Source organism: Anomaloglossus baeobatrachus, assembly GCF_048569485.1.
Source record: "Anomaloglossus baeobatrachus isolate aAnoBae1 chromosome 2 unlocalized genomic scaffold, aAnoBae1.hap1 SUPER_2_unloc_1, whole genome shotgun sequence".
Taxonomy (NCBI): Eukaryota; Metazoa; Chordata; class Amphibia; order Anura; family Aromobatidae; genus Anomaloglossus; species Anomaloglossus baeobatrachus.
The window spans coordinates 2959855-2985158 of NW_027441779.1; the positions used below are offsets into that span (position 1 = coordinate 2959855).

Consider the following 25304-nt stretch of genomic DNA (forward strand, 5'->3'; position numbering starts at 1 on the left):
TGCATCTAGGGCTTTCAAATTTGTTTGCCCATCCTGCATAACTTGCTGTACCGGCCTTCATTGATCCACATGCCCCTGGCAAGTTCAGCTCCTCTCCATCATCGTCTCTAATTTGTGCTGCTCACCCTCTCCTACGGGTTATGAGAGTTCACATCATCCAGCTAACACTAAGGCTGGGGACACATGGCCATTAATGCGAGTCAATCGCATGACACTCTGCTGGAGTGTTAGCCAAGTGTGATGCCACTGATGCGAGAGAGAGATATAAAATATATTATATATATATATATATATATATATATACACACACTACCGTCTCTCCATATATATACTACCGTCTCTCCAACACTACTCCAGGTGTCTGATAGTGAAAGCAGCATTGACATGTTGGCGGCACTGCAGCCAATGACTGAGCTCAGCGGCTCTGCCAGAGTTGACGACAACCACCATGAACTGCTGAGCGCTTATTAGCTGCAGAGCTTTTAGACCCTGTGTGCACTAGAAAATGGAATTTTCTTAAGAAAATTCCGCAGGCTCTTAAAGATTTCCGCACCTGCGGGAAAAAAGCGCAAAAAAAAAAGGCATAGAAATCCGCATGCAGTATGTTGCGTATTGTTGCGGATTTGCTGCAGGTTGTTCCCTGCAGGATTTCACAGTTCTCCCCGCTCCTGCTGTCCATGGTGCTGAAGTCAGCTGTGCACTGCATATGCATGAGCCGGTCTGGAAGCAGGAGAGCAGTGTCCGGAGGCAGCATCGCAGGAGAAGGTGAGTATAAGATCAGCGGTGACTTCAGTCAGCTGATGTGCAGTGACCGCTGGAGTCCTCCACCTGTCACTGCAAAGCACATCAGTGAAGTCACCGCTGATCCCGCGCAGTTCACTTCACTTGCGTCCTGACCCGCACAGTGAGCAGTCATGATCTATGGCGCTTGCTGTGAGTGCCAGGTGTAGCAGGCTCCAAGCGTCGTGGGACATCTTGTGGATTACGTCGGACCTGGAGGGCTGTTATTAGGACTGGTGACAGAGGGGGCTTTTTTGTCTTTTATTTCAAATGAAGGATTTTTGAGGTGTTTGTGCTTATTTACATTCACTTACAGTTTAGTGATGAGGGGGTGTCAGACGCCTGCCATCACTAAACTAGGACTTAGTGGCATCTCTGGGCTGTTGCCATTAACTCCTTCATTACCCCGATTGCTACTGCATCACGGCAACAGGAAGCGCCGGGAAAAGTCCGGGACTGTCGCATCTAATGGATGCGGCAATTTCGGGCAGCTGTTGGCTGATATTTTTAGGCTGGGGGGCTCCCCATAACGTGGGGCTTCCCAGCCTGAGAATACCAGCCCCCAGCAGTGAGGCTTTATCCTGGCTGGTTATCAAAATTGGGGGGGACCGCATGCCATTTTTTAAAATTTTTTTATTTAATTTTACTGTATGCTATAGACCTGCCCACCAGCGGCTGTGATTGGTTGCACTGAGACAGCTGTCACTCAGCGTGGGGCTGTGTCTGCCTGCAACCAATCACAGCCACAGGTGAGCAGGGAAGGAGTGAATACGAGATGAAATAATGAGCCGCCTCTGGAAGATGAAAGAGCCGCCCAGTCATCGGCGAGTATGAAGAGCTTGCTCCTTTCCCTTTGGGCCAGATTCTGTTCCCCATAAACTTTATATGGGTAGCAGCATCTGGCCAGATACCGGGGATGAATTCTCCGCCGACCCAGAGTCAGCGGGTGATTGATCTGTCAGCCCTCGAAACCACAGGGACCTGCGGAAAAGAAGTTATTATTCTTAAAAGAAGTGACATGCAATTGTTTTTGCTGCGGGAATCCTGCAGCAAAACATTCAGCTGTCAAAATCCGCATAGTGCGCACAGCACTTTTCTTTCCTATAGGATTTGCTGGTGAATCACTGCAGAGATGTGATGAACATTTTCTGCAGCGAAACATGCAACAAATCCGCAGGATATCCGTGGCAAAACCCGGCAAGTGCGCACAGGGCCTTAAAGTGACGTCAGCGCTGTAGACAGCAACACACAGGGAGCAGCCGCAAGAGACACAGAGGTGGACCCCAAGACTAAGTCTGTTCCCCCTCAGTGTCTGTGTCTGAAAGCAGAGTGACCTATTACACTCTGTTGCCCTCGGTGTCTGTGTGGGAAAGCAGAGTGACCCATTACACTTGTGGAAAAAAGTGAAAAAAAAAGGAGCTGGAGAAAAAAGCCCAGTGTCTATCCTCCTGCGGACACTAAGCAAAAGCTGACTAACTTCCTGCCGGTAGGTGGGTATATACTGCGGAGGAGGCGTTAAACTTTTATTTTTGTCTAGTGTCGCCTCCTAGTGGCAGCAGCCTATACCCATGGTTTCCTGTGTCCCCCAATGAAACAAAAGAGAAATTGAAGGGGTTTTCAGAAACAGTTCTTTAATTGTGCAACGATTTTATATAAAACCATTGCTAACCTCCCTGCAATTGCTTAGGCTATGTTCACACCTAGCGTTTTTGGCAGGTTTTTCTCTGAAAACTATTGCTTGTGTCTCCATTTTCTGAGATCTGTAAAATTTTTAATTTCCCGGATATGGAGCTGTGCGAGGGCAAGAAAAACTGCAAAGCTGGCATTTTATTGTAATTTCTAATTACACTGTTTACCAATAGGATTATTATATTTTATATTTTGACAGATCGGACTTTTATGAATGCAGCGATACCAAATATGCATTTTTTGTTTTAAACTTTTTTTATTTCTTAATTTTTCCAGTGGTATAAATTGGGGGCAATATAAACATTTTCTTTTTTCATATTTACATTTATTTTAACTTTGTACTGTATTTGTTCGTCCTGTTAGAAGACTCGAAACCTGCGCTCATCCAATCGTTCGTCCTATATACAGCGATGCCACAGCATTGTTGCATAGAGCAAAAATCACAGTCTCCTATGAATGCCAGTCATGTGCTGGTTATAAACAAAAGTAATCTGATCACACCTACAGGGGTCTTCAGCAGACCCCTGGCCGCCATAGCGACACACCAGCGTCCTGCAATCACATCGTGGGAGTGCCAATGAAGGATTAGAGCGGCGCCCCCTGCAGGCATGCATTACATACTGCTGTCACAGACTGACACGTAGCGTATTTTGCCGTTTTTTTATGCAGCCAAAACCTGCTCTCATGGCAGTGAGAAAAATCAGCTTCCAAAAAACAAAGTAAATATTGGATTAAAGAAGCATATTAATTTCCCTGGATGGACTTGAAACTTTCATATAATAATTATCGTCCCCTTAAAAATCTTATTATCTCACATATATCCAACCCTTCTTTAACTTTCCCTGATCCTCCCACCCTAACAGCAACAATACAAACCTGGAAATATTTAACAAATAAGATCACCCAAAATAAATACACCCAAATTAAAAAAATTTCCATTAAATTCCTAGCTACCCTTTCAAATTTAGAACTCTCGACCACATGGCACACTTTAAAACTAAATAAAATAAGCGACATCCATGATGGTTGTGATTTTGTCCCCTTTCTCGATTTAAAAATTAAGTATAAAAATTCCCAACACTGATTTTAAAATTTTATTATCTATTAGAGGGTGAACCCTGCGTCGTCTACTTAAGAACCCTTTACCGGAACTTATAGACCCCAGATTCTGTAACCCAACCAACAGTGCAGTCTGGAGTAGAGCTATGCTATATCATCATATAATAAAAGATACCAAATTGGAAAAAAAACAACTATATTCTTGCTTGGTAGAAGGAACTTAAGCAACAGATCTCAGAAGAAATGTGGCAAGAAAGCTTAAAAGCAACAAACTCTTCTAGCTCTAGTGCCACATACAAAAATACTAATGCGGTGGTACTTTACTCCATCAAGAATTCACCAATTTAACAAAGATGTCACCCTGGCTTGCTGGAGAAATTGTGGTAGGATTGGAGACTTAATGCATATCTTTTGGAGGTGTCCAACATTAAAGGAACTCTGGTCGGAAGTATCGAAATTAATCAATAACATCAGTCGTTTAACCCCTTCACGACCTTTGAGGGATATATCCGTCATGGAGCATGTGACGTTAAGCCCCGCCCCCTGCAGCGGGCAAGATGCGGCGATCCACGCACATATCAGCTGTTTTCAACAGCTGACATGTGTACCTGCATGTTACGAGTGGAATCGCTTTCCACCCGTAACATTAACCCCTTACATCTCGCTGCCAAAGACTGGCAGCGAGATGTATATACGCGCGGTCATGATTTTCACTTACCGCCGCCCCCACCGGAAGTCACGTGGTTGTCATGGTAGCACAGGGTCATGTGATGACGCCTGCAGCTATGACGAGTCACTTTCGTTTTCACTCGGCCCGGAGGCCAGTGAAGCAGGAAGTGACCGTATCTGCTGTTTACAGCTGTATATCTGCGATCAGCATATAGGGCAGAGCGATCGGATTGCTGATAGCTATAGCCCCCTAGGGGCCTAGTAAAATAAAAAAAAAACAAAAAAAAAAAGTTCAAATCACCCCCCTTTCAACCCATTGAAAATTAAAAGGGTTAAAAAAAAAAAAAAAAAAAAAGGAATTTTGTTTTACTTACCGTAGACCCAGACAATTGGGTGTATAGCTTCTGCCTCTGGAGGCCACACAAAGTATTACACTTTAAAAAGTGTAACCCCTCCCCTCTGCCTATACACCCTCCCGTGGATCACGGGCGCCTCAGTTTTGGTGCAAAAGCAGGAAGGAGGAAACTTATAAATTGGTCTAGGGTAAATTCAATCCGAAGGATGTTCGGAGAACTGAACCATGAACCAAGAACAATTGAACATGAACAACATGTGTACACAAAAGAACAACCAGCCCGAAGGGAACAGCGGCGGGTGCTGGGTCTCCCAATAGGAGCTAGAAGAAAAGGAATTTACGGTAAGTAAACAAAATTCCCTTTTTCTTTGTCGCTCCATTGGGAGACCCAGACAATTGGGACGTCCAAGAGCAGTCCCTGGGTGGGTAAAAGAATACCTCAATAAAAAGAGCCGAAAACGGCCCGCTCTTACAGGTGGGCAACCGCCGCCTGGAGGACTCGCCTACCTAGACTGGCGTCTGCCGAAGCATAGGTATGCACTTGATAGTGCTTCGTGAAAGTGTGCAGACTAGACCACATAGCTGCCTGACACACCTGCTGAGCCGTCGCCCGGTGCCGCAATGCCCAGGACGCACCTACGGCTCTGGTAGAATGGGCTTTCAGCCCTGAAGGGAGCGGAAGCCCAGAAGTACGGTAGGCCTCGAGAATCGGTTCCTTGATCCACCGAGCCAAGGTTGACTTGGAGGCCTGAGAGCCATTACGCTGGCCAGCGACAAGGACAAAGAGCGCGTCAGAACGGCGCAGGGGCGCCGCGCGAGACACGTAGAACCGGAGTGCTCTCACTAGATCCAAAGAGTGCAAATCCTTTTCACACTGGTGAATTGGATTAGGGCAAAAGGAAGGCAAGGAGATATCCTGATTTAGATGAAAAGGGGATACCACCTAAGGGAGAAATTCCGGGACAGGACGCAGAACCACCTTATCCTGGTGGAAAACCAGGAAGGGGGCTTTGCATGACAGCGCTGCAAGCTCAGACACTCTCCGAAGTGATGTGACTGCCACCAGGAAGGCCACCTTCTGAGAAAGACGGGAGAGAGAGACATCCCGCAGCGACTCAAAAGGCGGCTTTTGAAGAGCCGTCAGAACCCTGTTAAGATCCCAAAGGTTCCAACGGACGTTTGTAAGGTGGGACCATGTGGCAAACCCCCTGCAGGAACGTGCGGACCTGCGGAAGCCTGGCTAGACGCTTTTGAAAAAACACGGAGAGCGCCGACACTTGGCCCTTGAGAGAGCCGAGGGACAAACCCTTGTCCATTCCAGATTGTAGGAATGAAAGAAATGTGGGTAAAGCAAACGGCCATGGAGGAAAACCGTTATCAGAGCACCAGGATAAGAAGATTTGCCAAGACCTGTAATAGATCTTGGCGGACGTTGGCTTCCTGGCTTGTCTCATGGTGGCAATGACATCCTGAGATAGCCCTGAAGACGCTAGGAGCCAGGATTCAATGGCCACACAGTCAGGTTGAGGGCCACAGAATTCAGATGGAAAAACGGCCCTTGTGACAGCAAGTCTGGGGGGTCTGGAAGTGCCCACGATTGACCCACCGTGAGATGCCACAGATCCGGATACCACGACCGCCTCGGCCAGTCTGGAGCCACGAGAATGGCGCGACGGCAGTCGGACCGGATCTTGCGTAGTACTCTGGGCAGCATCGCCAGAGGGGGAAACACATATGGCAGTCGAAACTGCGACCAATCCTGGACCAGAGCGTCCGCTGCCAGAGCTCTGTGATCCTGAGACCGTGCCATGAAGGCCGGGACCTTGTTGTTGTGTCGTGACGCCATGAGATCGACGTCCGGCGTTCCCCAGCGGCGACCGATCTCTCGAAACACGTCTGGGTGAAGAGACCATTCCCCCGCGTCCATGCCCTGACGACTGAGAAAATCTGCTTCCCAGTTTTCCACGCCCGGGATGTGAACTGTGGATATGGTGGAGCCTGTGACTTCCACCCACTGCAGAATCCGCCCGACTTCCTGGAAGGCTTGACGACTGCGAGTGCCGCCTTGGTGGTTGATGTAGGCGACGGCAGTGGCGTTGTCCGACTGGATTCGGATCTGCCTGCCCTCCAGCCACCGATGGAAAGCCAATAGGGCTAGATATACTGCCCTTATCTCCAGGATATTGATCTGAAGGGACGATTCTATTGGAGTCCAGGTTCCTTGAGCCCTGGGGTGGAGAAAAACCACTCCCCAACCTGACAGGCTCGCGTCCGTGGTGACCACGGCCCAGGTTGGGGGGAGGAAGGATTCTCCCCGAGACAGAGATGTGGGTAGGAGCCACCACTGAAGTGATGTTTTGGTTGCAAGTGAAAGGGAGATGTTATTGTCGAGGGAAGCCGAACTCTTGTCCCATTTGCGAAGAATGTCCCATTGGAGTGGCCGTAGATGGAATTGCGCGAACGGCACTGCCTCCATAGCTGCAACCATCTTCCCCAGGAAGTGCATGAGGCGCCTTAAGGGGTGTGACTGACTCCGAAGAAGTGACTGCACCCCCGCCTGCAGAGAAAGCTGTTTGTCCCGCGGTAGCTTGACTAACGCTGGCTGGGTATGAAACTCCATCCCAAGGTACGTCAGTGATTGGGTCGGCGTCAACTTGGATTTCGGGAAATTGATGATCCACCCGAACTGCTGGAGAGTCGCCAGAGTGACGGTAAGACTTTGTTGACACGCCACCCGAGAAGGAGCCCTGACTAGGAGATCGTCCAAGTAGGGGATCACCGAGAGGCATTGAGAGTGCAGGACCGCCACAACGGATGCCATGACTTTGGTGAAAACCTGTGGGGCTGTCGCCAGGCCGAAGGGCAATGCGACGAACTGGAGGTGTTCGTCCCCGATGGCGAAACGCAGGAAACGTTGATGTTCGGGTGCGATCGGCACATGGAGATAAGCATCCTTGATGTCGATCGATGCTAGGAAGTCTCCTTGTGACATCGAGGCGATGACCGAGCGGAGAGATTCCATCCGAAACCGTCTGGTTCTCACATGTCTGTTGAGCAGCTTGAGGTCCAGAACGGGACGGAATGACCCGTCCTTTTTTGGCACCACGAACAAGTTGGAGTAAAATCCGCGACCACGTTCCTGAAGGGGAACGGGAATCACAACTCCTATCTTCAGAGCGTCCACTGCCTGAAAAAGTGCGTCGGCCTGTGCGGGGGGTGGGGAGGTTCTGAAAAAACAAGCCGTAGGTCGAGAGCGGAACTCTATCCTGTAACCATGAGACAGAATGTCTCTCACCCATCGGTCTTGAACGTGTGGCCACCAGGCGTCGCCAAAGCGGGAGAGCCTGCCACCGACCGAGGATGTGGCTAGATGAGGCCGAGAGTCATGAGGAGGTCGTCTTGGAGGCAGTGCCTCCTGCGGCCTTTTGGGGGCGTGACTTGGACCGCCACGCATAGGAGTTCCTCTGGCCTTTCTCCGGCCGGTTGGACGAAGAGGATTGGGGCTTGGCGGAGGGACGAAAGGACCGAAACCTCGATTGGATTTTTCTCTGCTGAGGTCTCTTAGGTTTGGACTGGGGTAAGGAGGAGTCCTTTCCCGAGGATTCCTTAATAATCTCATCCAACCGTTCGCCAAACAAACGTTCGCCAGAAAAAGGCAAACCAGTTAAGAACCTTTTGGAAGCAGAGTCTGCTTTCCATTCGCGCAGCCACATGGCCCTGCGGACTGCCACGGAGTTAGCGGATGCTACAGCCGTACGGCTAGCGGAGTCCAGGACGGCGTTCATGGCGTAGGACGAAAATGCTGATGCCTGAGAGGTCAAGGAAGACACATGCGGAGCAGAATTCCGCGTGACAGCATTAATCTCAGTCAGACATGCCGAGATTGCTTGGAGAGCCCACACAGCCGCAAAGGCCGGGGCAAAAGACGCGCCCGTGGAATCATAAATAGACTTCACCAAGAGCTCTATCTGTCAGTGGCATCCTTCAGGGATGAGCCATCGGCAACAGACACAACGGACCTAGCAGCCAATCTAGAGACTGGAGGATCCACCTTGGGAGAGTGTGCCCAGCCCTTAACGACTTCAGGTGGAAAGGGATAACGCGTGTCAGTGTGCCGTTTAGCAAAGCGCTTGTCCGGGACCGCTCTGGACTTCTGGACAGCGTCCCTGAAGTTAGAGTGATCAAAAAACGTATTGCGCGTACGTTTGGGGAAACGGAATTGGTGTTTCTCCTGCTGAGAAGTCGACTCCTCTACAGGAGGAGGTGGTGGTGAGAGATCCAACACCTGGTTGATGGACGAGATAAGATCATTTACTAAGGCGTCCCCCCTCAGGGGTATCAAGGTTAAGGGCGAAGTCAGGGTCAGAGCCCTGAGCTCCCACGTCCGCCTCGTCTTCCTGAGAGTCCTCAAACTGGGATCCAGAGCAGCGTGAGGAGGCCGGGGAAGAGTCCCAGCGAGGCCGCTTAGCAGGTCTGGGGCTGCGATCCGGACAGGAGTCCTCCGCCTGGGACCTAGGGGCTATCCTGGGAGCGCGCTGCGGCGCGGACCGAGAAGGGCCTGGAGGAGACAAAATAACAGGGACCGGGGCCTGTGAAGAGCCCGGTCTGGACTGCAACGCCTCAAGCAGCTTAGATGACCATTTGTCCATAGACTGTGCAATGGATTGAGAAAGTGACAGAGTTTCTCAGCGAAAGAGGCCAACGCCGGTGACTCTCTCCCTGCAGCCTGCTCAGGGGGAGCAGGGGGATCTACATGAGCCGAGGGGCCCACAAGTGCCCTAGGCTCCGGCTGAGCAAGCGTGGCAGGAGTCGAGCATTGATCACAGTGAGGGTAGGTGGATCCCGCAGGCAACATAGCCCCACAAGAGGTACAGGCCGCGAAAAAAATCTGTGCCTTAGTAGCTTTGCTCCTTGTGGACGACATGCTGTTGTCTCTTAGGAGAGTGACCACTGAGGGTATATGGGAAAAGGGTATACAGCCTGTCCGAACAGATATATATATATCTATTATATATACACATATATCTATTCCGGCACCCTAGGGGGACCAGCACCGGGTGACCGGTGTGGCTTACCGACCGCTAACGAGCGGAGTGTGTCCTCCAGATTCCCTGTCGTGGATCCCCCGGAGCTGCAGAGCTTTGTCACTGAGAAGCATCCACCGGCAGAATGCCAAAAATGGCCGCCGGAGCTCTCAGGGGAGGAGTGGGGCTGAGGGCGGCGCTAGCAAAGAGCGGGAATCTGGAGTCCCCACAGTGGTCAATGAGGGGGGAGGGAGGCATGCAGGATGCTCCACAGCCGACGTCATGTCGGTAATCCCGCCCTTACCCCTGACAGGCAGGCTCGGGGGCGGGATTTTTCGCGACTAGGCCGCGGCGAAGCCGGGGACTAAATTTGAGGCCGCGCCCGACAAGCAGGCACGGTCGGCGCGGAAGTCCGCCGAAAAGACACCGGACTGAACTACCGCGGCTTCCGGGGAGAAGGTGCGACCCTCCCTGTACAGTCCCCCCATGGGGACACAGAGTACCTTCAAGTTGCAGGGCCCGGTCCCTGGGGGTGAAGAGGCTCCGGTCCGGCAGGTTCCACCAGGGGCTGCGGATGGAGCACGGTCCCAGCAAATGGATGACCGCTCAGGAGCCCACTTCTCCCAGAGCCGCATAAGGGATGGTGAAGGAGACGGCATGTGGCTCCAGCCTCCGTACCCGCAATGGGTACCTCAACCTTAACAGCACCGCCGACATAGTGGGGTGAGAAGGGAACATGTCGGGGGCCCCATCGGGGTCCTCTTTTCTTCCATCCGACATAACTATGTATGAGAATGCATGAGTGGATGTGTGCCTCCTTCCACACAAAGCATAAAACTGAGGAGCCCGTGGTCCACGGGAGGCTGTATAGGCAGAGGGGAGGGGTTACACTTTTTTAAAGTGTAACACTTTGCGTGGCCTCCAGAGGCAGAAGCTATACACCCAATTGTCTGGGTCTCCCAATGGAGCGACAAAGAAAATATATAAATAAATAAATAAAATATTATATATATATATGCACATATTTGGTATCACCGTGTTCATAAATGCCCGATCTATCAAGATATAAAATCAATTAATCTGATTGGTAGACGGCGTAGTGGCAAAAAAATTCCAAACGCCAAATTGTGTTTTTTGGTCGCCGCAAGTTTTATGCAAAATACAGTAATACAATGGAGCAAGCGAGGTGCTGAATTGAAGTAAAGTGCTGAATTTAAGATAAGTGCATAGTTTCAACACAATTACATAGTGGTGATAACTGTAATTGTTGAATTTCATTAGGGAATTGTGTGTCTGTTTGTGATTCTGTGAAAAGGGGGAAAAAAAAAAAAAAAAAAAGTTAGTCTTGTGATTTAATTAGTAGGATTAGTCACACCTGTTTCTAGAAGCTTCCAGCAGCTTCTGATAGTCATTGTACATCTATATAAACCAGCCAGTACTAGCGAGGAGCTGAGCAAGCGAGGTGCTGAATTTAAGATAAGTGCATAGTTTCAACACAATTACATAGTTTGACACAAGAACATAGTTTGAATTTATCCTTATACGTTTCCCATTGGGTTTCTTTAGTTTTTTCTCTTTGTTTTTCTACTTTACTGTTGATCCCCATTTGATAGGTGCTCCATGGACAATGCTACCAGGTGTGTATCTTGTCAGATGTATGCATGCCTTGAGCAGCCGTTCGAGGGTGAATATGTCTGCACTAGATGCGAGCATGTTGCGTATTTGGAAGCCAAGGTAACTGATCTAAATAAGCAGCTTGCAACACTCAGGGGCATTGCAAACCTGGAGAGGAGTTTAGCGCTCACTGAGCTTTCTCTGGCTGGGGCCAGTGATATGGAGGAGGGTGGAAGTGGGGAAGATCAGGACCCAGAGGTAGGTAGCTGGGTAACAGTTAGAAGAAGAGGTAGGGGGAAAAGTGTCAGGGAGCCTAGTCCTGACCTGGCACAACCTAGTAAATATGCCTGTTTGGCTGATATTAGGAATGAAGGGCCTGGACTAGGGTCACTACAGCAGGATGTTGCTCCTAGCAACCAGGAAAACTGCTGTAGGAAGGAGGGAAATAGGAGTGCAGCAAAGCCCAGACAGATGTTGGTGGTAGGGGACTCTATAATTAGGCGGACAGACAGGGTCATCTGTCGCCGAGACCGTGAATGCCGAACAGTGTGTTGTCTGCCGGGTGCTCGGGTTCGGCATATTGTGGATCGGATAGACAGATTGCTGGGTGGGGCTGGGGAAAACCCAGTGGTCATGGTGCACATTGGTACTAATGACAAAGTTAGAGGCAGGTGGAAGGTCCTTAAAAATGATTACAGGGAACTAGGAGAGAAGCTGAAGTCCAGGACCTCCAAGGTGGTGTTTTCAGAAATACTACCGGTGCCACGAGCGTCACTAGAAAGACAGCGGGAGCTTAGGGAGATAAATATGTGGCTTAGAAATTGGTGCAGGAAGGAAGGGTTCGGGTTCATGGAGAACTGGGCCGACTTCTCAGTCGGCTACAGGCTCTACGGTAGGGACGGGCTGCACCTCAATGGGGAAGGTGCAGCTGTGCTGGGGGAGAAAATGGTCAGACGGATGGAGGAGCTTTTAAACTAGGATCGGGGGGGAGGGAGGGTAGTGGAGCAAATAAGGGGATAGATAGAGCAGATAGAGACAGGGAAACGGTAGGGGTCAATGAAGGATTAGGGGGGGATGGGACATACAAGGAACGTAGGGAGGCTAGGAGTAATAAAGGTGTTAATAGGATTAAATGTCTACTGGCAAATGCAAGAAGTCTTGCAAACAAAATGAATGAATTGGAGACTCTTATGTCAACCATGGATTATGATGTGGTGGGCATTACGGAAACCTGGCTGGATGAAAGCCATGACTGGGTGACAAACATACAGGGTTATAGTACATTTAGGAAGGACAGGAAAGGCCAAAAAGGTGGTGGGGTGTGTATATTTATCAAATCTAACCTAAAACCTGTGTTGTATGATGACATTGAGGGGAACAGCAACAATGTAGAGTCAGTATGGGTAAATGTACATGGGGAGGGGAATAATGGAAAAATGCTAATTGGAGTTTGCTATAAGCCTCCTAACATACCTGAACAAATAGAGGGTGAAATGCTGGAACAAATTGAAAAGGCAGCTAATAATAATAATCGGGTTCTTATTATGGGGGATTTCAACTATCCAGACATACAGTGGGACATAGAATCTTCTGGTTCTGCTAAAAGCTGTAAGTTCTTATCTACCATTCAAGACCATTTCCTCTCTCAGATGGTAGGTGAACCGACCAGGGGAGATAATTTGCTAGATCTGGTCCTGTCAAATAGACCGGATACAATTTCAGATCTACAGGTCCGGGAGCACTTGGGCACCAGCGATCATAATATGGTAAGCTTCGACATAATATTCAATAGAACATTTCAAAGGGGGAATGCTAAAACCTGGAATTTTAGGAAAGCTGATTTCAACAAATTAAGGGAAGAGCTTAAATGTGTAGATTGGGACAGAGTCATGGTAACTGGGGATACTGAACATAAATGGGGTAAGTTTAAGGATATACTACTAGAGTCCTGTAAAAAACGTATACCCTCTGGTAATAAAATGTCCAGGAATAAAAAGAAACCACTATGGATAAATAAGACTGTACAAAGTATAATAAAACAAAAACAAAGGGTGTTTAAAATCTTAAAGGCTGAGAATACAGAAATAGCATTGCAGGAGTATAAAGATATCAATAGGCAATGCAAAAAAGAAATCAAACAAGCAAAACTAGCTACTGAAACAAAAATCGCCAATGACATTAAAATAAATCCCAAAATCTTTTATAAATATATTAATGCCAAAAGGAAAACAAAGGATAGTATCGGCCCCCTAAAATATAATAACAAGTTAGTTATAGAGGACAAACAAAAGACTGAGATATTAAATAGGCATTTCTCATCTGTATTCACCAAGGAACTGACTGTACCAGGGATCATTCAACAAGTGAAAAATCAAAGTCCACCACCCGATATAATTAATTTAACACAAGATGAAGTACGCCTACGTCTGAGTAAATTAAACATTGACAAATCCCCAGGGCCAGATGGCATTCATCCACGAATATTGAGGGAATTGAGCTCCGTAATCGACAGACCGCTGTATCTCATCTTTTTAGACTCACTTGTAACGGGGTTGGTGCCTCAGGATTGGAGGATTGCTGATGTGGTACCGATATTTAAGAAAGGTAAGAGGGTAGATCCAGGCAACTACCGTCCAGTAAGCCTGACATCAGTAGTATGCAAAGTTTTTGAGGGCATTTTAAGGGATGACATGCAAAAATATATTGCAGAAAATAATATGATAACTGACAAACAGCATGGATTCATGAAAGATAAGTCGTGTCTAACCAACCTGTTGGGGTTCTATGAGGGGGTAAGTTCAAACCTGGATATTGGTAATGCAGCTGATGTGATTTATTTGGACTTTGCAAAGGCATTTGATACTGTACCACATAATAGCCTTATACTAAAGCTCCAGAAGCAAGGACTAGGGGACACAATATGCAACTGGGTAAGGAATTGGCTAAAAGATAGGAAACAAAGAGTAGTCATAAATGGTACATTCTCTAAATGGGCTATAGTCAGCAGTGGGGTGCCGCAGGGATCTGCGCTTGGACCAATTCTTTTTACTCTCTTTATTAATGACCTTGTGGATGGGATTGATAGTACAGTGTCAGTCTTTGCCGATGACACCAAACTATGTAGGATATTAAAAACTGACCTGGATAGTACAATATTACAAAAAGATCTGGATAAGATGTCAGAATGGGCAGATACTTGGCAAATGAGATTTAATGTTGATAAATGTAAAGTAATGCACCTAGGACGGAGTAATCCTATAGCTGCGTATACATTAAATGGAAGTAAACTCGGGACTACAGAACAGGAGAAGGACTTGGGTATTCTCATTACAAATAAGCTGAGCAGCAGCACTCAATGTCAAGCAGCAGCTGCTAAAGCAAACAAGATTTTAGGGTGTATAAAAAGAGAGATTAGATCCCGTGATCCCAACTTATTGTTATCCCTCTATAAATCACTTGTAAGGCCACATCTGGAATACGGGATCCAGTTTTGGGCTCCACATTTTAAAAAGGACATTCAGAAGTTAGAGTCAGTTCAAAGGCGGGCAACTAGACTATTACAAGGAATGGAAGGCCTCACATATGATGGCAGGTTGAAAAAGTTAGATATGTTTAGCTTAGAAAAAAGACGTCTCAGAGGAGATCTCATTTATATGTATAAATACATGTGTGGTCAATATAAAGGACTGGCACATGACTTATTTCTTCCAAAAACAATACTAAGGACCAGGGGGCACTCACTGCGAGTGGAAGGAAAGCGATTCCGACAGCTAAATAGGAAAGGGTTCTTTACAGTTAGAGCAGTCAGACTGTGGAATGCCCTACCACAAGAGGTTGTAATGGCAGATACTATAACAGCTTTTAAAAAAGGGCTGGATGATTTCCTCAGTACACAAAACATTGTTGGTTATAAATGACTTAGTGACTAAATGTAGAACTGGTGGAGGAAGGTTGAACTAGATGGACCTAGGTCTTTTTTCAACCTAAGTAACTATGTAACAATAACAGGCGATCAAAACGTAGCATCTGCGCAAAAATGGTACCATTAGAAACGACAGCTCGAGACACAAAAAATAAGCAGTCACTGAGCCATAGATCCCAAAAGATGAGAAAGCTATGGGATTCGGAAAATGGCGCAAAACGTACGCCACTTTTATTGCACAAGGTTGTGAATTTTTTTGAACCCCTTAGATACAAGTAACCCTATACATGTTTGGGGTCTACAAACTTGCACCAACCTCAGGCATCACACCCACTAATCAGTGTTACCATATAGTGAACAGTGAATAAAACATCCCAAAAACTATTGTGCCATCACTTTTTTTTGCAGTTTTCCAGTACACCATATGGGAAAATGTATGGTTTCATTTAAAAGTACAACTTGTCCTGCAAAAAAACAAGCCCTCATATGGCAAGATTGACAGAAAAATAAAAAAGTTACGGCTCTCGGAAGGGGAGCAAAACACAAAAACGCAAAAACAAAGTGCTCGGGGGCTGAAGGGGTTAAACATTGTTCTCACCCCTCAAAAAGCCCTCCTCTCCTTAGAACTAGAAGATCCCATATACAGACCCATTATTATCCATATTTTCATCACTGCTAAAAACTAATTGCAGCCAATTGGAAGAAAATAGACGTCCACAAAATCACAAATTATTAAAACGCTCACCCTTCATGAAAAATATGAAAAACGATATGCTATTACAAATGATGGAATCCATGGAACAAATTTCGAGAAGGGATCACGTGAACAAATATTTGTGCCTCATTATATACATCACGTAGGGGTATCTTCTTACAACTCATGAAATAATATGGTCAATTAATTTGTCATCACAGATGAGATAATTTATTTGATCGTATGTAATTTGTATATGTTTTAGTTCTATTTAATGATTGATTAAGCCTTGTTCTCCCTTACCCTCTACCCTAATTTTTCCTACCTCCTGTCCCCAATTAAATTACACGACTTTCCGTAGCCCAACCTTCCCTACATCCTTCCCACCCCTATCTTACACCTAACCCTTAACAAAAGACTTCTATATCTTAAAGGGAACCTGTCATCAGAAATTTTGCACTAAACCTAAAAGATTCCCCCTCTGCAGCTCCTGGGCGGCATTCTAGCAATGTTCCTGTTGTTTATGTGCCCCCTTTCTGACCAAAATAAAGACTTTATAAAGTGGTACTTTTTTGTATTCAGATCTTGATAATGGTACACGGGGGTGGGCTCTCTGGTGTCCGTTAGTCGGCCTCCTGTCGCTTTAGGCCGCCCCCCATCGCGCAATTTCAAAAAAGGTGATGTGAGGTAAGCTGGCCAGCGCTTGCGCAGAACGGTGGAGGCGGCGGTGGAGGCGCGAGCACGAGATTATGGGCGGGTACTTGCTGATGAAAATCACAGGGCCGCCCATAATCTCGCAACACGTCACCAGCGGTCACACTGCACATTGCAGTCCCGCGAGAGTGGCACGGCGCATGCGCGAGATTATGGCCGCCCATAATCTCGCGCATGCGCAACACGTCACCAGCGGTCACACTGCACATTGCAGTCCCGCGAGAGTGGCACGGCGCATGCGCGAGATTATGGCCGCCCATAATCTCGCGCATGCGCAACACGTCACCAGCGGTCACACTGCACATTGCAGTCCTACGAGAGTGGCACGGCGCATGCGCGAGATTATGGCTGCCCAAAATCTTGCGCATGCGCCGTGCCACTCTCGCAGGACTATGCAATGTGCACAGTGTGACCGCTGGTGACGTGTTGCGCATGCGCGAGATTATGGGCGGCGCTGTGACTTTCATCAGCAAGTACCCGCCCATAATCTCGTGGTCGCGCTTTCACCGCCGCCTCCACCGTTCTGCGCAAGCGCTGGCCAGCTTACCTCACGTCACCTCTTTGAAATTGCGCGATGGGGGACGGCCTAAAGCGACAGAAGGCCGACTAACGGACACCAGAGAGCCCACCCCCGTGTACCATTATCAAGATCTGAATACAAAAAGGTACCACTTTATAAAGTCTTTATTTTGGTCAGAAAGGGGCATATAAACAACAGGAACCTTGCTAGAATGCCGCCCAGAAGCTGCAGAGGGGGAATCTTTTAGGTTTAGTGCAAAATTTCTGATGACAGGTTCCCTTTAAAGCTTCTATTATCTACGGTGTATTCAATCAGATCAAACTATGAAATAGTATCAAACTCCTCCTCCCCTTTCCGCTTTTTACTTTTCAATTCAAAATCGGCTTCCAAAATGCAAGATTTATTGCATTTTTGCCTGTGTCATTTGTAAACAGTACATATTTAACAGTTTCATGCAGCAAAAACTTAACTGTTGATTGTTGCACTCATTGCTTTCAATGGTGAAAAAACACTAGTGTGTATATGTATGTATGTTTCAGATTTGAGAGGAAATAAAATTTGGTGGGAGGAAAATGAGGGGCGAGTCTTTAAATCCAAATGTAGTTTACGGGGGGAGTGGTGGGAGGCTGCTCTGTGAGGCTCTCTGTGACCCTGCTCTGCAAGGCTTTGTCAGCGAGGCACTGGCCATTCTGAAGATGTCGGCGGTAAGGGCTTTCAAATAATTGGCAGCCAGGGTTGGCGCGTGTGCAGATGGAGCTCGAGCTCAAATTTGCGCATGCGCCGACTTCGGCCGCCATTTCTTTGAAGCTCTCACTGCCGACATATTCAGAAGGGTACTGCCTCCCCGCCCGCAGCGAGCATCAGCATGATACAGTGTCGGCTGCCCCAGCATCGTGCAGTCCGCAATGAGTATCTGGGCCCCCTCTGCACCGCCGATAGCAACGCCACCGTACTCTTAGGCTGTGTCCGCACTTTGCGTTTCCACCTGCGTTTTAGCTGCTTCTTAGGTCCGTTTTGAACTGCAGCGTTTTCATGCCAAAAGGCATGCGTTTTGCTTTTCCATAATAGTCTATGGAAAATGTAGATTTCCTGTCCGCACTTTGCGTTTTAAAACGCTGGTTTAATTTGCATAATTTGTGGCAGAAACCATGCGTTCAAAGAAGCAGCATGTCAATTGTTTTTGCCATTTCTGCAGCGTTTTGCTAACATTGAAGTCAATGAGAAGTATCAAAAAGCAACAAACATCAAAATTCCAGTGTTTTACCTGCTTTTTAGGTGCTGAAAACATGCGTTTTTGAATTCAAAAACGCATGCTTTTCCGACTTTAAAATAATGGATCAATATGTCCCTTTACACACACACAGTCCGACAATTAAATTAATGAAAATTATGATTTTATTGCTATTTTAGCAATAAATATTATAAAACCGCTATAATTTCATGAAATATAACTATTTTCTTTATTAATTCAACAATTATATATGTTTTGCTTTTTTTTCTCTTTTCATTCTATTTAATCTTTATTTAGCAGTGTCTTGATGTTCAAAACGCAAGGGAAAAAGCATGTAAAAAGCGCTGAAAACGCATCTAAATAAATGGTAAATAAGCATGCGTGTTTAGTGCTAATTTTAAGAAAAAGGCAACTTTTGCTAAATCAATTCATTCCAAAACGTGCGTTTAGAAATGCAACTAGGACGACGCAAAGTGCGGACACAGCCTTATACCGACCCTGCCTACTGTGACCTCCACTGCGGTCTCACCTCCCCTGTAAAACACCACTGGATTATATAACTGACCCCATATTTTAATTTTTTTTTAGCTTTTTTTTCCCCCCAATCTGTAAATTTGGGATGTATCTTATAATCCGGTGTGTCTTATAAAATGAAAAATATGGTGTGTGTGTGTGTGTGTGTGTGTGTGTGTGTGTGTATACACAGCTCTGACAAAAATTAAGAGACCACTGCACAGTTTTATAAAGATCAGCTTGTGTACATGTTGATTCCAGTATCAGCTGAATTCCAACCAGAGTACATACTGTATTCTACTGGCCAGGAGGGGCATAAGGGCACCCAAAAGCAGTGTGAAGACTGGTGGAAAGCAGCCAAGACGCATGAAAGCTGGGATTAAAAATCAGGGTTATTCCACAAAATATAGATTTCTCAACTCTTCCTGAGGTAAAACATTATTAGTATTGTTGTTTCTAAAGGATTATTAACTTGTTTTCTTTGCATTATTTGAGGTCTGAAAACAATGCATTGTTTTGTTATTTTGACCATTTCTTACTTTCAGAGAATAAATATAATTTTTTATGCTTGGAAATTCGGAGACGTTGTCAGTATTTTCTAGACTAAGGCTATGTGCGCACTAGTGCGTTTTTCCCGCGGATTTACCCGCGGATTTGCCGCGGAAATTTCTTGAGAAATGTCTGCAATCTTTGTGCAGACATTTCCCAGCAAATTCTATGGTAAAAAAAAAAAGCTGTGCGCACTGGTGCGGATTTTTCTCAAGAAATTTCCTTGAGAAGAATTTCTCGAGAAACTTTCTTGAGAAAATGAACATGTCCATTATTTCCGCAGGTACCCTGCGGATTTCGGCAGTACAGCCTGCAAAAATCCGCAGGGAACCACCCGCGGGAAAATCGCGGCAATTCTGCGGCTATTCCGCGTCAAATCCGCGTCAAATCCGCATGCGGATTTGGTGCGGATTTTTTCCGGAGGTCCGGAAATCTTTCACTCCCAGAAGTTTCTCAAGAAATTTTCTTGAGAAACTTCTCATTTCTAGTGCGCACATAGCCTAAAAGAAGAATTTATATTTTACTAAAATTGAAAAATCAGAAAATCTGAACATTTTGCAGTGGTCTCTTAATTTCTGCCAGAGCTGTATAATAAATTGTATTATATAAACAAGCTTCTAACACGAGTAAAATGCGTGAGGGAAAAAAAAAAAAAAAAAAAAAAAAAAAAAGCTGCTGCAAAAATGCAACGTGTGAACATAGCTTTACAGAAGAGCCAATTAGATGACCATTCTCCACAACATAGCTCTTCTGTGCTTGCAGTTAACTAAGGCTGCTTTCACACTACGTTTTTTTAACATGCCTCATGAACGTTTTTTTGCTGCAAATGTGGATCCTGTTTTTTCAAAGAAAAACGCATGTTATTTTACTGGATCCTGTCACTTGAAGTTTATGGGCGGTCATTGGAGTCATGTGTTCGGGAGTAAGGGGAACTGAATGTGAGACTGGAAATTCAGACGCAGCTGGGGACAAAAGAGAGAAGAGGGAGCGAGAAGAGGGAGCGAGAAGAGGGAGCGAGAAGAGGGAGCGAGAAGAGGGAGCGAGAAGAGGGAGCGAGAAGAGGGAGCGAGAAGAGGGAGCGAGAAGAGGGAGCGAGAAGAGGGAGCGAGAAGAGGGAGCGAGAAGAGGGAGCGAGAAGAGGGAGCGATAAGAGGGAGCGATAAGAGGGAGCGATAAGAGGGAGCGATAAGAGGGAGCGAGAAGAGGGAGCGAGAAGAGGGAGCGAGAAGAGGGAGCGAGAAGAGGGAGCGAGAAGAGGGAGCGAGAAGAGGGAGCGAGAAGAGGGAGCGAGAAGAGGGAGCGAGAAGAGGGAGCGAGAAGAGGGAGCGAGAAGAGGGAGCGAGAAGAGGGAGCGAGAAGAGGGAGCGAGAAGAGGGAGCGAGAAGAGGGAGCGAGAAGAGGGAGCGAGAAGAGGGAGCGAGAAGAGGGAGCGAGAAGAGGGAGCGAGAAGAGGGAGCGAGAAGAGGGAGCGAGAAGAGGGAGCGAGAAGAGAGAGCGAGAAGAGAGAGCGAGAAGAGGGAGCGAGAAGAGGGAGCGAGAAGAGGGAGCGAGAAGAGGGAGCGAGAAGAGGGAGCGAGAAGAGGGAGCGAGAAGAGGGAGCGAGAAGAGGGAGCGAGAAGAGGGAGCGAGAAGAGGGAGCGAGAAGAGGGAGCGAGAAGAGGGAGCGAGAAGAGAGAGCTGAGAGAGCGAAGAGAGAGAGGAGAGAGCAGAGAGCGAGAGCAGAGAGAGGAGAGAGCAGAGAGCGAGAGCAGAGAGCTGAGAGAGCGAAGAGAGGAGAGAGCAGAGAGCAGAGAGCGAGGAGAGAGCGAGAGGAGAGAGCGAGAGGAGAGAGCGAGAGGAGAGAGCGAGAGGAGAGAGCGAGAGGAGAGAGCGAGAGGAGAGAGCGAGAGGAGAGAGCGAGAGGAGAGAGCGAGAGGAGAGAGCGAGAGGAGAGAGCGAGAGGAGAGAGCGAGAGGAGAGAGCGAGAGGAGAGAGCGAGAGGAGAGAGCGAGAGGAGAGAGCGAGAGGAGAGAGCGAGAGGAGAGAGCGAGAGGAGAGAGACTGACTGACCACGTGAGGCTGGTTTCTGGCCAAACAGGATCCTGTCTATCAGTATACCACCGTTCACATGCATTTGCGTGCAGTTTTGTCAGGATCCAGCGACTTGCAGTATTTGGACGCAGCTCAAAAACGCTACAAGCGTTTTTGAAAAAAAAAGTTAAGAAACTACAAGTCGCTGGATCCTGACAAAACTGCACGCAAACACATGTCAACGCGAGTCCATTGCAAATGCATTGAAATGAAAACGCATTTGCACTGGATCCGTTTTTGCGTTAAAAAAAAAACGTTCAGGACGCATGTTAAAAAAACGAAGTGTGAAAGCAGCCTAAGATGTGTATACATATAAACATGACAACTTGTGGGCTTTGCTTTGTAATCAAAACATCTCACAAATATGTATTTTCATTTAGATATCACATGCAGTAACATAGTGGTAAACAAATGTGTAACGGCATAGATACAAAGTTGAACTAGTCCATACAGTTGTGTCTGGTGCTGCAAGTCACCACCTTCATTCACCCTATTGCTGTGGTACACAGGGACAAGACCCATAACCCTAATAATATTATAGTGACATTAATTCCATGGTGCTTTACATATGAAAAGGGGTATACATAAGAGACAAGTACAATAATCCTAAACAATACAAGGAACAGATTGGTACAGGAGGAGAGCGGACTCTGTTCCCGATATATTTATACACAGATTTTAATTAGAAATAACGCTGTCCTCTTTTATAACATCATCATGTACACACATACTCTAATGGTTTCATTGATTATTATCCAATTGACTGAACAATACCCACCTTTTTTTAAGAGCAATACATAGTTTGATAAATGCCTCATGAATGGAATTAAATACACGCTTTTCCAGCATCTTCTTTCTCGCAATCGTTTCTTTCAATGTCTAAATGCAAAATATAGAACACAAAGAACAAATAAACCGTTTACCCTCAAAAGCAGCAGGGATATTCTTCTCAGATTGTTTTCGCACGTCACACACAGATCAATAAAAAGAGAATTTTGTTTACTTACCGTAAATTCTTTTTCTTATAGTTCCGACATGGGAGACCCAGACCATGGGTGTATAGCTTCTGCCTCCGGAGGACACACAAAGTACTACACTCAAACGTGTAGCTCCTCCCTCCGGGCTATATACACCCCCTGGATGACAATCTAACCAGTTCAGTGCAAAAGCTGAAGGAGGACATCCACCCATAAGTAGAGATAGAGTAAAACTCGGAAAAACCGGAGCCTCTGTCTACAACAACAGCCGGTGAAACACACGGAACAAGAACTGCCAACAGGCAACAGGGAGGGTGCTGGGTCTCCCATGTCGGAACTATAAGAAAAAGAATTTACGGTAAGTAAACAAAATTCTCTTTTTCTTCATCGTTCCTTATGGGAGACCCAGACCATGGGACGTCTCAAAGCAGTCCATGGGTGGGAAATAAACCAAACTGAGAAGTAGGCAAAGAAGGGAATTTTGTTACTTACCGTAAATTCCTTTTCTTCTAGCTCCAATTGGGAGACCCAGACGATTGGGTGTATAGCTACTGCCTCCGGAGGCCACACAAAGTATTACACTAAAAAGTGTAGGGCCCCTCCCCTTCTGCCTATACACCCCCCGTGGGATCACGGGCTGCTCAGTTTTAGTGCAAAAGCAAGAAGGAGGAAAGCCAATAACTGGTTAAACAAATTCAATCCGAAGGAACATCGGAGAACTGAAACCATTCAACATGAACAACATGTGTACCCGAACAAACCAAAAATCCCGAAGGAAACAGGGGCGGGTGATGGGTCTCCCAATTGGAGCTAGAAGAAAAGGAATTTACGGTAAGTAACAAAATTCCCTTCTTCTTCGGCGCTCCATTGGGAGACCCAGACGATTGGGACGTCCAAAAGCAGTCCCTGGGTGGGTAAATTAATACCTCAAGTTTGGACTGTAAAAACAGCCCTTCCCTACATGGAGGCAACCGCCGCCTGCAGGACTCTTCTACTTAGGCTGGCATCCGCCTAAGCGTAGGCATGCACCTGATAACGCTTGGTGAAGGTGTGCAGACTCGCCCAGGTAGCCGCCTGGCACACCTGCTGAGCCGTAGCCTGGTGCCGTAATGCCCAGGACGCACCCACGGCTCTGGTAGAATGGGCCTTCAGCCCTGATGGAACCGGAAGCCCAGCAGAACGGTAGGCTTCAAGGATTGGTTCCTTGATCCATCGAGCCAGGGTGGATTTGGCAGCCTGCGACCCCTTGCGCTGACCAGTGACAAGGACAAAGAGTGCATCCGATCGGCGCAGGGGCGCCGTGCGGGAAATGTAGATTCTGAGTGCTCTTCACCAGATCCAACAATGCAAATCCATTTCATATCGATGAAATGGATAAGGACAAAAGGAAGGTAAGGAGATATCCTGATTGTGATGAAAAGGGGATACCACCTTAGGGAGAAACTCCGGAATCGGGCGCAGCACTACCTTGTCTTGGTGAAACACCAGGAAGGGAGCTTTGGATGACCGCGCTGCTAGCTCGGACACTCTCCGAAGAGACGTGACCGCTACCAGAAAGGCCACTTTCTGTGAAAGTCGAGAAAGTGAAACATCCCTCAGAGGCTCGAAGGGCGGCTTCTGGAGAGCAATTAGTACCCTGTTCAGATCCCATGGGTCTAACGGCCTCAGTACGGAGGGACAATGTGACAAACCCCCTACAGGAACGTGCGTACCTGAGGAAGTCGTGCTAGGCGCTTCTGAAAGAATACAGACAGCGCTGGAACTTGTCCTTTAAGGGAGCCGAACAACAAACCTGTTTCCCAACCAGATTGCAGGAAGGAAAGAAAAGTAGGCAATGCAAATGGCCAGGGAGACACTCCCTGAGCAGAGCCCTAAGGTAAGAATATCTTCCACGTCCAGTGGTAGATCTTGGCAGACGTCGGCTTCCTAGCCCGTCACATGGTGGCAATGACGTCATGAGATAATCCTGAAGACGCTAGGATCCAGGACTCAATGGCCACCCAGTCAGGTTCAGGGCCGTAGGATTCAGATGGAAAACGGCCCTTGGGACAGTAAGTTTGGCCGGTCTGGTAGTGCCCACGGCTGGCCGACCGTGAGATGCCACAGATCCGGGTACCACGACCTCCTCTGCCAGTCTGGGGCGACGAGGATGGCGCGGCGGCAATCGGAGCTGATCTTGCGTAGCACTCTGGGCAACAGTGCCAGAGGGGGAAACACATAGGGTAGCTGGAACTGCGACCCATCCTGAACTAAGGCGCCTGCCGCCAGAGCTCGTTGATCGTAAGACCACACCATGAAACTCGTGACCTTGGTGTTGTGCCTAGACGCCATTAGGTCGACGTCCGGCCTCCCCCGAAGGCCCCAGATTTCCTGAAACACGTCCGGGTGCAGAGACCATTCCCCTGCGTCCATACCCTGGCGACTGAGGAAGTCTGCTTCCCAGTTTTCTACGCCCGGGATGTGAACTGCGGATATGGTGGATGCTCTGTCTTCCACCCACATCAGAGTCCGCCGGACTTCTTGGGAGGCTTGCCGACTGCGTATTCTGCCTTGGTGGTTGATGTATGCTACCGCTGTGGAGTTGTCCGACTGAACTCGGATCTGTTTGCATTCCAGCCACTGCTTAGATTTCCAGAACATTGATCTGAAGGGTGGACTCCTGCTGAGTCCACGTACCCTGAGCCCTGTGGTGGAGAAAGACTATTCTCCACCCTGACAGACTCACGTCTGTCGTGACCACCGTCCAGGATGGGGGTAGGAAGGACCTTCCTTTTGACAATGAGGTGGGAAGAAGTCACCACTGAAGAGAGTCCTTGACCGTCTGAGAAAGGGAGACGTTCCTGTCTAGGGACGTCGACTTCCCATCGCTTTGGCGGAGAATGTCCCATTGAAGTGGACGCAGATGAAACTGCGCGAAAGGGACT

At 47.5% G+C, this 25304-nt stretch overlaps 1 protein-coding gene across 1 annotated transcript in view; it reads right to left on the reverse strand.

Moving 5' to 3' along the window:
* The window catches only part of RNF17 (ring finger protein 17), a 733334-nt gene that overhangs the window by 516316 nt on the left and 191714 nt on the right, over positions 1 to 25304 (reverse strand). The window contains exon 6 of the mRNA XM_075331310.1: positions 22182 to 22282. Coding sequence (XP_075187425.1) covers positions 22182 to 22282 — 101 coding nt within the window. The remainder of the gene's footprint in view (positions 1 to 22181; positions 22283 to 25304) is intronic.